A 15,530-nucleotide genomic window follows, 5' to 3' on the forward strand; every position below is an offset into this window, starting at 1 on the left:
AGGCTCCCCACCTGAACCTAATGGAATAGTTAATGTTTAGGAGGGGAAAGTGGGTGTATATGAAAACATGTGAGAATTACTGTACTTCTATACTAAAGAAGTTGGTTCAGGCATTGGTTCTGAAAACTTCATCAACCTTTATAGCATGTGGAAAACAACATTGATCTTGAAATCTGAGGACATGGAACTGAATCCTGCCTCTTCCACTTAATAGCTGTGCAGCCTTATTTCCTTGAGAAAGTAGGACACAATGACTTCTCCTGACTTTTATCCTGAAACCTATAATCCTTTGCTGGGCTGCCTGTGAGGAGCTGATAAAAGCTGAAAGAAACTTCAGGGTTGATATTTGCAAGACAGACCCATTCCATTACTGTCTGGGAGGGAGAAGGATTATTAATGAGTCAAGTGAGACTATTTCGTGATAGAATCAGGTAGCCCTGGAAGAGTCTAATATTTCTGGATGACTTTCTCTGGGAGTTACTATGTTCCTTGAGTATATGGCCTTTGGGAAGTCTTGAGTGATGAATGGGCTGTGTTTTGAAATCTTCGGTATAGAGAACACAAAGTTTGTTGGTGATGACTGTTACATCATCATCGGTGTCATCTGAGTATTTAACAATGCTTTCTGAGCCATCCTTTCTCTGGGTATGCCTGTATCAGAGGTTATAGCAACCTAGCAGTTTTCCATTCAAATCCTCATCACTAACATGAGAACCAATGTGTCCAGGGAAGTCTGGTTGTCTTACTATCCATCTGGTGACCCATGTGTCTCATGTGGGGTGGGGGAAGGTTCTTAGTAAGAGTCTTCTCAGAACTCTCTTGCCATATGGTCCCAATCCCTGCCCCAGAATTAGAAGAATATAATTCATGACACTCAAATGCACACACATGCACACATACACACACACATACACACACACACACACAAATTTGACAAGATGTTCCCCACCTACAATTGTGGAAAAGCATGAATTGATGGGGACACAAAAAACCTAGCAGCAAAGACTCAAGACCCAGATCCTGTTATCAGGAGAGTCCGGTCTCAGGCTCATTCCCTCTGTGGCCCCCTAGAAGTTCCTGGGGCCCCACTGGCCTTGGGAGCTGGCCCTTCAGCTGCTCCTGAAACACTGGACTGAAGGTGTCCAGAGAGATCCCTGAGTTCTAGTATTACGTGGCCCAACAGGGTTTTTATATTCTGCATATGACGAAGCAGAATTTGCATCTGGTAGTTCAGGTGAGGATCGTGCATTGTGAGGGGAGGGTTGGAGCATGGACCATCAGAAGGCTGGCTTCCTGAGGAAGGGCGACTGGACTGAGATGGTCTCTGGGGATCTGGAGGAGCTGGTTTTGGAACTGCTGGCTTTTCAGGAATTGCATCTGAAGCAGATGGAACAGTCGCTCTGGGAGGACTTCTTGAGGAAGAATCTATTAGAAGACACAAAGCAGAAGTCAGGGTCACAGTGTTGCAAACTGGGAGAAAGTTGGTGCAATTTATCTATGTAGCAGAAAGATGACAACCATTACTACCCCTGATGAGCACATTAGCCTCTGTGCCCAGTGAATTGGCCTATAGCCAAGCAGTTTTCTTCTGGACCAGACTGCTCTTCAGAGGGCTGGTGTCATTGTTGGGAGGGAAAGAAAAGTGTCTGGTTGAGACCTCTGTCTGGAAGAGATGTCCTTATGGATCTGTAGACCTCTAACTTGTGTATCTCTCTTGAAATGTCCTGCAATGGACTATACTGAAAGATGATGGAGATCTTAAGGCACAGCATACATCAAAGGCTGTTAATACTGTATTGCAAAGTCAGTAACAGCTTTATTTCTGAGTATAGAGAAGCCTCTATTCTCTCAGGTCTGTCTATGCTAGACATTGTGGGACCCTGATATATGGGGGAGAAATGACCCAGGGGAACTCTTATTCCAGGATTCCTGAGCATTATCCCTCCTACATTCTTTATTACTCCCCTAACACACATACACACACACACACACACGCATGCATGCATACACAGAGAATATCCTAATTATGTAGGATGAAGAATGGCTAGGGCCATCTAGGGTATGTCTGGGCATGATGGGATGGGAGCAATAGTCAAAGATATTTCTTCTAACTTCATTTTCTGACCAAGCTACCATGTACTTTGGAAACAACCATAAGAATCAAAGACAGGAAGAATTTTAATCTCCCCTTGAATTTGGGGGAAAATAGCTAGAAGGAAGAATTTTTGATGGGGAATGGAATGGGTTCTTTCTCTTTGTTCAGCATCTATAGGTGGTGCAGTGGATAGAGCACCAGTGCAGGAGTCAGGAGGACCTGAGTTCAAATCTCACCCCAGACACTTGACATTCACTAGCTGTATGACCTTGGGCAAGTCACTGAACCCCAGTTGTCTCATCCTGGGTCATCTCCAGTCATCTTGATGAATATCTGGTCACTGGATTCAGATGACTCTGGAGGAGAAGTGAGGCTGGTGACCTGCACAGCCCTCCCTCACTCAAAACAAAGTCAAGTGCAAGTCATGTCATCATTTCTCTGATGGCATGGTCTTCTTTGGCAACAAAGTATGAACAATGACTACACCCCTCCCCCCCCCCCCCCCAGTTTATATTGGGAGAAGAGATGGAAGTTGGAAAAGTCCACAACCTTATAGCATTGTTATTCAGTCATGTCCGACACTTTGTGACCCTATTTGGGGTTTTCTTGGCAAAGTTACTGGAGTGGTTTGCTATTTCCCTCTCCAACTCATTTGATATATGAGGAATCTGAGGCAAAAGGGTTAAGTGACTTGCCCAGGGTCATGCGGCTAGTAAGTATCTGAGGGTAGATTTGAACTCAGGAAGATGAGTTTTCTTAACTCTAGGCCCAGCACTTTATCCATTTTACCACCTTACTACCCTGTTACATGGGAGGCATTAATCAAGTCTTAGTATTTTGAAAGAATAGAAATGGAAATACCCTCAGGAAACTTTCTAGCAATTTGAGTTAAATTATACTCTGTCCTAGAGATTTAGTCTTTCTGAATTTAAATTGCACCAATAAAACAGCCTGTTTTTTTGTCTTTGTTTTTTATGAAGGAGACACACACCTTTTTATGTTCCTGGCTTATTACTATGGAGGTAGCAGAGGGTGGGCTCCTTGGGTGGCCACTACAGACTGATTCTTCCCTTTGTGTTCTCTGCAGATATGGCCATATCCATAGCCATAACAACTGCAGAAGGCCCCCAACCAAGCTAGCTCTAGGTCTTTTTTGACTCATTATTTAGGAGTTGTTACTTAAACAGTGAGGCTGGGGTGGGGAGGCACCATGGTCAGAGAGTGGGAGAGACTAAGGAAGATACATACAAGTGTTTTCTTTGACTTTCTCCCCTTCACAGGATGCTGAATCAGAATAAATGAAGTTCTCCAGAACTTTCTACTATCGCCTTTTACTTCTCTGGTATAGGCAGTTCCCCACGGGAGTGTCACACCTAACCCATCAGCCCCATTCCCTGCCCACCCATTCCCTGTCCCCCATACACTCACTTTGCACCTGAATCTCAAGCTTGAGGCTCTGCTTCCGGATCTGGCCGTCCTCCGTGGCTGTCTCACACCAGTAATATCCAGAGTCTCCCAGCTGTACTTCTAGGAGCCTATATTTTGGGGACCTATCTTTGGCCCGAAACATCCTACCATCCTTGTAGAAGGAGAAGTGAAGCAGGGAGGCTGGTCTCTGGGGGCTCAGCTTTGTCTCACAGCTCAAGGTCATTTGGCTCCCCTCCTGGGGTTTTGTGGATGGGGTTGCTGTCATTGTTGGAGGTGGAAACAGCTCTGGGGAGAAGGCAGGTGGTATAGGAGGAAGTGAAAAAGGAGAGCTATGAGGATGGAGGGGTAGTTTTGGTAAACACAGCCTACATGTGAAGGGCAAGCAGAATTCCCATCACATTCACCCCCCCAACTCTTAGACTTCTTTCCATTTCCTGCTCCCTCCCCTCCCTTTCCCTCTCCCCAAAAGGTCAAAATACTTCTCTTTAGCTTTGAGTTACTTGATAGGACCCCTATCCTTTTGAGACTGTGGTCTCAGCCCTAAAGGCTAAGGCTCATGTCTTCAGGTAGATATAGTTCTTCAGAAGTAGGGACAGATGAGATAGATACATATAGATATATTAATCTATATCTATCTGTCTATTTATCTGGTAGGACTCCACAGGGGTGCACTAGAACCAGCTGGATGGGGCTCATACAAGTCAGTTGTTCAATTTTCAGTGTTATACCTCAGAAATCAGCAGACCTACAAATCAGAGCTTGCTTTATTGTTTTGTTGATTATCTAGATATAAAAGTGATGGAGAAAATGTTAATAATGCAAATTAAACATAAAGTATGTCATGTATATATTTTTTCTGGGAGAACTGGTTTTTAAACATTTACTAATATACTACTGATTGACAGCTCCACAAATTATTGCCACTCTCTCCTCCTGCCTAAAATCACTTTAAATATACTTTATATTTTCTTGCTTGTGTCTGTGTTATATTTCCCCAGTAGAATGTAAATTCCTTAAGGACAGAGATTGTTTCTGTTTTGTCTTTGTGATTCTAACACAATGTCTGATAGGGACTCGGTGTGTGACTTCATTGGTATGGGCTGAGAAAACCCTCTCTACCAATATAGGTTGGTAACTTCTCTGAAATTTATGCTCAGATAATTCTTTAGAGTATAGATGTCAAACTCAGGAATGGACCCTAACCAGATTAAGATGTATTTTGGAAATTTTTAACAAAATAAAAGATAATACAATACCAAATAGATAATGTTCATTTGGAACTTTCGAAGTCAATGTGTGACTGGCAGGGATCCATTTGCATTAGCTTGACACCACAGGTTTAGAGCATTGAAATTCCAAGTGATCTGTCTTATAGCTGGTATATATGTCTGAGGCTAGACTTGAACCCAGAGCTCCTAGTTCTGAGGGCAGCTATCCAGCCACTAATACTTGCTTCTTGGAGAATAGAAGGCACTTTTAATAAGTGTTAGGTTTTTATTTTCTTTTTGGAGTGAATTGAATTCTGTCAAACTATGGAAAGTAGGAGGATAATGGGAGTAAAGAAATGTGAAGGGTCAGAGGGAGAGAAGGTGCTATGGTTTCATGCTTCCTCAGCAAATCTCTCTTAAAAGTTGATTGCTTAAGAGCCCAGCGACCCCTGAGCCTTGGCCACAGTTCCTACCAACACTCCCTATGATTCAGAAAAGGGTGGCTGATGATGCAAAACTCACAATTTAAATGGGGTAAAAGTATTTGGAAGATAATTCAGTGGAAATGTGCATGAAAGTCCTTGGTTAATCTCAAAGTGTTCTATAAATGTAAATTCTTCTTTAAATGACATTCCCACATCCAGCCCAGGGACAGCAAGTCTCAGTTGCTTGAGTTCCTTTGACCTTACTTTACCATGCTGGCTCACCCCTGGACGTTGAAGCAACTTCCATTCAACCCTCCATCCCCCAGCCAACTCCAGCCTGGGTCACTGGCCCCTAACAAAGGCTCTCATTCATAGCACCAGCACCTCCCCTGCATCCCACTTCAGCTCATACCTTGTACTCTAAGAAACACAGCAGCTGCCTTCTTGGCTCCAGGACCGGGCCTCTTGAAGATGCCACTGCAGTGATAGTGCCCACTGTCCACTGCATGAACCATACCGATAGAGAGCACTGGCTCAGGCCTGGGGGGGCCCAAGGCTGAGCCATCTCGGTAGAAGGTGACCTGGGACAGAGGCCAGTTCCCCCATGCCAGGCAGTGAAGGATCAGAGAATCACCCTCGAACACAGGCTGGGAGGGAAGCTGTAGTATCAACCAATCTGCAGTCCAAAATAAGGGGAGTCACTTCATTGGTTCAGGATTATAATCTTCCTCTTTATCACCATCCTCCCACACCTCCAACTTTCTGAGATTTCTGGCAGCTGGAGCCCCTAGGTAGGTGGGGGATGGGCTGACCCCTTGTAGTGCTACATGCTTCTTGAGCTACAGAGGAAGTTGGAGAAGGGGGAGATGGAGAGGCCTATTGTATTGCTAGGGACAGTTTCCTGAGGACATTAGGGTAAATGGGCTGTGGCAATAGAGGTAATGGGCCTAACCAAAGTAAGCAGTACAGAGAGCCCCTGTACCCAGTAACTGGCATCCAGAAGGGTCACTGGCAACTCAAAATTCCCCCTCACATACCACATCTCTCCCCAATTAAGTATTCAACTCACTCCTCCAACAACCCTTCTCCATGACCTTTCCCTCAGCACCATCTGGCTGCCATGACCCAAACTCCACAGGCAGGAGATGTTCAGCTTTTTATTTTAATAGCCAATTTCCCCCATTTACACTGTAAAATATTTTCAGAACCAGGGTCTTAGGTGAGTGTTGGGTAGAACCTGGCCAGGACAAGACTCAGGAGCTCTAAGGGATAGAGAGAAGGCTAACCTGGTAATCTTTGATGTGGGCATGGGAAAGGCAGGAGAGGAAAACTGGGCTAGTGGATCCCAAGGTTAAGCTTGGAACAAGTTTGGGAGGGGAGATGAGGTCTGAGGTTTGGGCTGGGAGTGGGCTGGGGCTTTGCCTGAAGCTAAGGAGGATGGTAGGCATGGGGACAGGTAGAGAGAGGGAACTCTAAACTGGATCAAGGACCCTCACTTACCATATGATATAATCAAGTGTAAAGGGTTGCTGAAAGCATAGCCCTTGATGGTCTCATAAGAGTATCTATCTGATTCTGTCCCAGAGGTCTGGCTGACATGAGAGCTGAAGTCCTGCTTGTCATGGTTGCTGACACTCTCAGGAGGTGGTCCCCCCTGCAGGATCATTGGTTTTCTCTGGAACACTGAGGTAAAGGTAGCTTGTGAGGATGGCTTGGACTTTGGGATGGTAGAAAAAGTCTCTAGGGGGATGTATCCCTTTCCTACCCTCATCTATAGTCCCACCCCTCACTCAAGAAATGGCCAATTCCAGGGAAAAGCCGGGATAGCCCAAGCCTTTCCTCCAATAATTTCTTCATTCATTTGAGTTACTGATCCTGCTTCCCTAAGGTACTGTGGCATGGAAAAGGATGAGGGGCATAGAAGGGAATGGTGAACTCACCAGCTCGACCACCAGTTGTTTCTGTAAGAGACCGGAGAGATTGGTTATCAGACTCTGAAGAGGTGGGAAGGAATTGGATGGATCAGATTTAGAGCTGGGTCTTAGATGACATCTAATTCAACTCCCTTGTGTATAGACTAGGAAAATGAGGCCCAGAGAAGCTGTGACATGCCTAAGGTCACAAAACTGAAGGTGGCAGAGTCAAGATTCCAACCCAGGTCCTCTGTCTTCAAACCCAACCTTCTCCACTAGACTAAACTCTCAGATTCTGATCTTGTTGGGGGACAAGTTCAGGGATAGGATGAAGTTTCCTGTACTCTGTTAGTGATTTTTCTCCCTTCTCTGTGCTTTCTCAGGAAGATTTTATCTCCCCAGGAGTCTTGAATATCTTTCCTCACTTGATTCTGTCCTCCACCTCCCATTGTCTTCTCTCCAGTCCAGTATCTATCAGGCATCTCTTGCTAGGTGACCTCTGCTACCTCAGAATTTTTAAGGCAATGATAGTCCTTGTCATCAGTCTATCTCCCTGCCATCCATCTTTACTGGTTATTACAAAAGCTACCTTTTACCCTTTTCTCAAAATTCAGGATCACTGTCCTACACTCACTCTACTTCTTATTCTATGAACTAATTTTTTCTCTCTCTGCCTCTCTCCTCTCTTTCTCTCTCTCTCTCTCTTTCTCCTTTCTCCTCTCTGTCTCTCTCCCTGTCTCTCTCTCTGTCTCTCTGTCTCTCTCTGTCTCTCTGTCTCTGTCTCTCTCTCTGTCTCTCTCTCTCTCTCTCTCTCTCTCTCTCTCTCTCTCTCTCTTTCTCTCTCTTTGTGTCTCTCTTTCTCTGTCTCTCACAAACTCACACCTTGGTTCTATCTTCTCCAGCTCAATTTCCACCTATCCCAAGTCCTACAATTAGAAATCTGTCTCTGATCTGGTGACATCCCTATTACTTCTAAGATCAAATATAGACACTTTAGTTTGTCATTTAAATCCCTCAACAACTTGGTCTCAACCTATCTTTCCAGTCATTCTACCTCTTCACACATGCTGCAGTCCAGCCAATTTATCCTCCTTATTGTTCCTCATACGTGGCACTCCGTCTTCCACCTCTGTGCCTTTGCCCTACCTCTCCTATAGGTCTGGAATGTAATCCCTCCTCTCCTTTTCTGACTACCCCCTGGTTTCCTCTAAGACTCAGCTCCAGCTCTGTCTTGAAGAACCACATTGGTTACTTTCTTGATCCTCCCAGGTCCTAGTGCTCCCCCATTAATCAAATCACTGTGAACCTATTTATATTATATTCAGTACATGCCTACTTAGATATGGTTGTCTCCCTCAAGTTAATATAAGTTCCTTGAAGATAGGGGCTATTTCACTGTTGTATTTGTATATCCATCTCCAAGCATTATGCCTGGCCCAAAGTAGGTGCTTAATAAATGCTTGTTAATAGATTGGCTGTTTCAGTCTCTAATCAGATCACCTCTCTGCCTTTCACTCTCTCATCTTCACCTTTAAGTTGCTTACCCTGATTGCCTCCCTCAGAAACATCTATCATTTCAGCTTAATCCAGGTCATTTACATCCATCTGTTCCCCAGGCCCTGTAAATGGATATCCTGGGTAGCTTCCCACACCTTGTCCATTAAATTTCCTGACAACCACCATTCAAATTTCTCTTGAATACTCACTTATTCCAAAAATCAATTCTGACCATCAATAGATAATAATACTAAAGTGGTGAGGTCAGTACAAACCCCCTTTTAATCTATCACCTTTCCCTCCCTCCTTCCTTCCTTCCTTCCTTCCTTCCTTCCTTCCTTCCTTCCTTCCTTCCTTCCTTCCTTCCTTCCTTCTTTCCTTCCTTCCTTTCTTTCTTTTTGTATTTCTCTCAGGCTGAATATGTGAAAATGACTGGAAGTAAAATGACCTGGCTCGAAGTGAAATGATTCCCTCATCGACTTGATCCCAATACTGGTCAGTGTAGAAGCTTTGGTCCACTTCACTTCAGATCTGGGCCACTTGGCCTGGTAACTCTCCCCCTCCCTCCACCAAGTTTACCATATTAATGCCAAACTTAGCACAAAAACCCAGCTGGCTTTATCCCTAGTGCAACTCAGAGCTTCCAAACTGAAGAGATCCACCAAGTCTCAGCCTTCCCCCAGTAGCAGAAATTATAGGGGTACATTACTATGCCCAACCCCATTCTTCACCCATAGACAGATGTACATTTAGAAATTCAAAAGCATACCCACATCCAAGCACCAAGACAGTAAGCACACACAAATGCTCAAACATACTCCTCACCCAGGAGCAGCAGAGCTACCCACAGTCTCACAGGAGAGAGGACAGGAGTCCAGGGAGTAGAGTCCCACCATAACATCCTGACGGGTGTCTTTGGATCTCTTGCTACCTCCAACTTACTGATAGAGTTCAACATGAAACCTCTTAAATTAGAAAAGAGGAACTCAACATAACTGCCTCTTTACTTTACCTCAGGGTTATTTCTAGCTCATTTGCATGTTTGCGTTCAAGCTTCATCCTCTAAGATCATCTCCAGACTTTTGATTTTTAAAGGCAATTCAGGATCTCTGGAGCACTTCCCTCCCTTGCCCCCTTTGCTTATAGCCCATTCACAGCTGTGATTATCTGTTATCTGACTGATAACCACAGCCCTGGGAGAAAGAGGAGTAGTGAAAGAGTTGTTCCATTTGACAGATGGAGAAACTGAGGCCAAGAGAAGGGAAATGATTTGTACAAGGGTATGCACAGGATACTGCTCACAGGGCCAGACCAAAGACCCAGCAATTCTAGTTCGAGCTTCTTTTGTTACCCACCAGTGACAAAATTCCCAAGCAGTTTGGAGCAATGGAGAAAAATATTTCCAAGCCATCCTGGTAGGCCCTACTGATGTGAAAAAGTTTGCCTGAGTACATGATAGTCAAAGCACTCTTCCCGGACAGAAGCACTGAAAGAGTTGGTGTCCAGAAGACACAAGACCAAGGCTCCTGCCAGAAACATCTACCGATACTGAAGAAACTGGAGACAGGAAGAATCAGATGACTTGAGAAACCCAAGAAGGAGGATCTAGGACAAGGGAGATCAGACAGTAATAGCATCTTTTTTCACCTCTCAACTGTCTCACTATCTCCATTGTCTTTTCCATTAGAGGTCTCTCCTTATACTCTGATCTATGCTCCCAAGAAGTCTAAACTTAGCATTAGGGGTTGATGAAGAATAAAAGAAATGTTCTGTCAGCAAAAGGTCTATTTTGCCCTGAAGCAGAGGGCAGTTGCTGCCTAGAGAAGTCTGAAATTCTGAGGTGAGCACTGTATTTGCACAGAGGTTAGTTAGAGTCACCAGAATCACAGCACTTGAGAATTGGCAAGGACCTCAGCAGCCAACTTGTCCAAGCCATACACCAAAGGGGTTCTCACTTTAACTTACCTGACAATTGGTCCTTTGGTCTTTGCTTGAAGACCTTCAAGGAAGGGGAACTCTTCACCCCTCAAGGCAATCCATCCCCACTTTTGTATGGCTCTAATTGTTACAAAGTTTGTTCCTGACATCATGCCTAAATTGTCCTTGTTCTATCTGGGCTCCAGGGCTAAATATTAAAAATTCAGTCCCTCTTTGAAACCCTTCAGAAAATAGGCTTTAATATACCCCTTCCCCTTCAAAGCTTCTCTTCAGGCTAAATGTCTCCAGTTCCTTCACCTAATTCTTATAAAACATGGACTCAAGGCCTTCCACCGTTCTAGCTGCCATACCCTGGACACTCTCTCACTTATCCGTAATTGGTATGTGATCATAGTGTGTGATTACTCTGCTTTGTTCAAATTTAACCCATCATAGGCATCAGCTATATCACTTTCTTTGAAGCTTGAACATTTGTGAATCTAAAAATAAACATAAAAAAGAAAATGTTCACTCTTTAAGGTAAATGACGCACGCACTCATGAGCTTGGAGCTGTCTAGTCTGAGAGGAGCTGAATTTGGTTATGGTGGGGAGAGTGTAGCAAAAGGAGACGTTGAGGCGATGAACCTTGTAGCAGGTGGGACTTAAGAGACTCCATGGGTCCAGAAGAGAAAGAAGAAACCAGGCCTACACAAGTAAAATTGTTAAGCTGATAATAAAAAAAAACAACTTACACTTGCATGGCACATTTCAATGTACAATATGCTTCAGCATATAGTAGAGGGGCACAAGCATTGTGTAGTGGAAAGAGAAACCCAAGATAGAGTTTAAGAGTTCTAATAGTTAATAGTTGCATGACCTCAGGCTTAAATTTCCTCAGCCATAAAACTGAGAAAATACTTGCACTACCTTCCTACCTCACCGATCACATGTCAAGAGGGACAATGGACACAGCCTATGCTCCACTAGAGGAAGGCTCCTGAGTGGACCTCCTGGGCAGGACTCATTGGGAGGGCCTGAACAAGAGTCACAGAAAATGAGAGGCTGTGAATGGGTTGGAAGGAGTGCTTCTGTCATTGTGTACAAAATAGGGCATGTGCAAAGCTGCCCTTCTTGAGTCCAGTCAACCATGTATGTTAGCTTAGCACTTGATTAAATATTGTGGGTAACAAAGCCACAATCACCTGAGTACCCACTGAGCAAGGAGAGTTGATGGGATGACTCAGTGAAGTTTTACAAGAGAACAACTTATCCTTCATCGTGACTTCTCAGTACTTGCAGGTATATGAAAGACTCAGCTTGATGAATCTGAGCCTGGGCCTTTGGTGGTATTTTCTACTCTGTTTCACTCTCTGACCATAGGTAATCAAACATTGATCCTGAGACAGCTGTGTCCATTCTCAGAGACAACTTCATGATTTTGAAAGAATGGATAGATCCCTCATTAGAGCTGTCTAGTTTCAAGGTGGGATTATGCTCTTGGAGGTGATGGGGAAGTGTCAGGTTAACCCAATCCCTGGTGTGACTTGCCAGAAGATAACTACCTTGGGGAGGATGGAGCAGAGTGAGATAAAATGAAAATTGCCTAGCCAGAAGTCCTGAAAACTCTTCATATTCAGATGTCTTAATCACTATATCCTGTTTTAAGGGTTTTTTTTGGGTTGTCTTGTTTTATTTTTACTGCACACCTTTTATGTTAAGCCCTGCTTAATATATATCTGTCCCATGCTTGATTGACATTGCACAACTTTCTGTGTGCAGTACCTTTCTGCTTCAACCCTCTCTCACTCAAAACAAAGTCAAGTGCAAGTCATGTCATTATTTCTCGGATGGCATGGTCTTCTTTGGCAGCGGACAGACACACACACACACACACACACACACACACCTTTCTGCTTACCACTTGAGAGACTCTAGGTATGAATCAAAACTCAAATTAAAAAATTTTCCCTAGGGCATGGGGGCGGGGGGTAGTAGGGAGTATAATAAGTTGAAGGATGTGAGGAAAGGAGTCTAACCTGTGCCGTTAGAAGCTAGGCTCCTCACTACAACTGAAATTGGTCTGTGCTGCTTGGAGAGAGGAGAGAGAGAGAGAGAGAGAGAGAGAGAGAGAGAGAGAGAGAGAGAGAGAGAGAGAGAGAGAGAGAGAGAGAGAGAGAACCCAGTGCCCTAGGCTTTAGATCCAGCAGTGGTTGCTAATTTTCACAACTGAAATCACAAACCCATCAAAGTAGCAAATTATCTACCTCAAAGCATTATACAAGATCAAATAAAATTAAGTACACAAAGGACTCCATAAAGCCATATATAAAGGTCAGTTATTATTTTTTACGATTTATTAACCACAAAACACCACATAACATAAATTGTCATTATTTTGTCTTCATAACAACATAGTGAGGCAGATAAAATAGTTATCCCCATTTTATAAATAAGTAAATGGAGGGTCATGGAAGACAAATGACTTGACTATGTTTATGTGTGTGTGTGTGTGTGTGTGTGTGTGTGTGTGTGTTTGTCCTTCGTTGCTGAAGAAGGCCATGTCATCAGAGAAATGTTGACATGACTTGTACTTGACTTTGTTTTGAGTGAGGGAGGGCTGTGCAGGTCACCAGCCTCACTTCTCCTCCAGAGCCATCTGAATCCAGTGACCAGATATTCATCAGGATGACTGGAGATGACCCAGGATGAGGCAATTGGGGTTCAGTGACTTACCAAAGGTCACACAGCTAGTGAGTGTCAAGTGTCTGAGGTGAGATTTGAACTCAGATCCTCCTGACTCCTGCACTGGTGCTCTATCCACTGCACTACCTAGCTGCCCCTATTATGTTTCTATACCTAGGAAATGCAGAGCTGGAACTCAAATTCAGCTGTTTTGACTTCAAGTGTAGTGTGATTTCCACTACACAGTGTTTTCTCTCTATATGAAGCAGATGACCATTCTTCTCCTTTAAAGTCTGTTTTTGTAGACCTACCCCTCCCCAATAAAACATCCCCTTTTAAGATCCTTTTTGAATCTTATATAGTCCCCCTTCTTTTAAGCATCCAATGGCTTCATGCCATCCACTAAGGAGTATGATTGTAAATGCAGTCTGGATCTCTTTTCTATACCCACTTCAACTCCCTCTAGTTCAGAACCTTACCACTCCTAACTATTCTTCCTCTGATCTCTCCTGCTTTTCTCATAAATCCAATCTACCCTTCACACATCTAACCAATGCACCATTCAATCTTCTGCCTCTGCTCAGAAGCATTTTTTCTCTATTTTCTCTGTTGCCTTCTGTTATCGATTGAAAAAAAGTGTAAAATCTTTGTCCTGAATTCAAGGCTCTCCACAATCTCCTTCCAACCTACCTTTCCAGGCTTATTTCATTCTGCTTCCTTTAAAACACTAAATCTTCCAGTAAAAGTGGACTCCTTGGTGTCCTCCATTCCCATCTTGCCCTATCCTATCCTCACAACTTTTTTCTCATCACCCTGCATGGATAAAATGGAATTACCCTCTATCCCACCATTCCCACTATTTCCCCCTATGGAAATTTATCTTCCTTCAAGAAACACAACTCAGGTGAACTCCTCCATGATGATTTTCAAGATTCCTTATCCCTCCTACAATTAGAAGGGCCTTCTTCCTTCTTTGAACTCTCATAGGACCCTGCTGAATATCTGCTTTGTACTTCTCTGATATATGCCTTGTATCATAGAGCCAGCTAAGTGGTACAATGGATAGAATACTGAACCTGAAATTAGAAAACCCTGACTTGCAATCTGCATCAGACACTTACTACCTGTGTGACTCTTAGCAAGTCACCTAACCTCTGTTTACTTCAATTTCTTCAACTCTAAAGTGAGATTAACCTCACAGAGTTGTGAGGCTCAAATGAGATAATATTTGTAAAGGATTTTCTTGGCTTAGCATAGTATCATGCACATAGTAGGTGCTATGTGAGTGCTTATTCCCTGCCTTTCCCATGGGTATTTGAGTACATATCAGACACTGTTGAAGTATAAGCTCCTTTGGGGCAGATTCTGGTTCATATGGGTAGTCTTGCACATAGTAGAGGTTTGCTAAATATTTAAGAGTAGAATTAATAGGGGGATATGCCTCACTTATCAAAGTGGATTCATGCCAGTCCTTAGTCCTAGAATGTCCTTTATTATCCTTGTCTTGTGATGCTCCTTTTGGCCTTGCTCTGGTGAGAGGTGGAGACAGGAACTGTCATCCTGAGTCAAGGAGTCTAGTGATGCTGGTTTAGGCTTATAATGCAATGAGACACTTGTGGACCACAAAATGCAATAAGAAACACCTTTACTTAAGAGAATATTCAAAAGGACATAATTTGGATAGAACACTGTTCTTTGCCTCTGAAATAGTCACCTATATCAGAAATATGCTCCTACAGGGCAGTGAGGATTTCCCTAAAACCTCCAGCACCAACTCCTCAAAGGCTGAAACTTTTATACCTCAGGAAACAAGGAAGCCAAACCAGTGACAATTCCCACATCTTAAAGGGAAACCAGTCCAGTTTACATAAAATAGGCTCTGTTCCTACCATACCTGACATGAATTGGGATGCTGGGTCTTTTATAGCGTCTGCTAGGACTTCTCACACTGGGGAACTTGGAAAAACCAGGGATGAAAGGTCTCCACTAGTGGAGGGGCCAGAAGCACCAAGCTGGTTATATAGAGCTACAGATCAGTTATGAGAGATCAGAGCTGCTAAGCAAGGAGTGGGAGCCTGGAGACAGGAGACAACGTTCAGATCAGAAGTGGGCTTCACATGCTATTTGCTCTCTCTCTTTGTTTCGTTTCTTCTTTCTTGTAGTCCATTCCATTGGTTCTAATTCTTTGCAATATGACTAATGCGGAAATGTTTAATGTGAATGTACATACATACATATATATGTATATGTTATATGTATAATACATATATGGAGAGAGAAAGACAAGGAGAGACAGAATATATATCAGATTGCATGCTGTCTTGGGGAGGGAAAAAAATTTGGAACTCACAAGCTTGTGAAACT

The 15,530-nt window shown here is 43.6% G+C and overlaps 1 protein-coding gene across 1 annotated transcript; it reads right to left on the reverse strand.

The window, feature by feature from the left end:
• Window positions 1–949: 949 nt before the first annotated feature.
• FCRLA (Fc receptor like A) lies at window positions 950–9,535 on the reverse strand. Its single transcript, XM_072648823.1, has 6 exons — window positions 9,392–9,535; window positions 7,097–7,117; window positions 6,657–6,839; window positions 5,569–5,832; window positions 3,524–3,808; window positions 950–1,425 (listed from the first exon to the last, which is right to left on the reverse strand). The coding sequence occupies exons 1-6, from the start codon at window positions 9,522–9,524 to the stop codon at window positions 1,049–1,051; spliced, it is 1,263 nt and encodes a 420-aa protein (XP_072504924.1). The 5' UTR covers window positions 9,525–9,535; the 3' UTR covers window positions 950–1,048.
• Between the last annotated feature and the right edge of the window lie 5,995 nt (window positions 9,536–15,530).

This window comes from Notamacropus eugenii, chromosome 2 (assembly GCF_028372415.1).
Source record: "Notamacropus eugenii isolate mMacEug1 chromosome 2, mMacEug1.pri_v2, whole genome shotgun sequence".
Classification (NCBI taxonomy): domain Eukaryota; kingdom Metazoa; phylum Chordata; class Mammalia; order Diprotodontia; family Macropodidae; genus Notamacropus; species Notamacropus eugenii.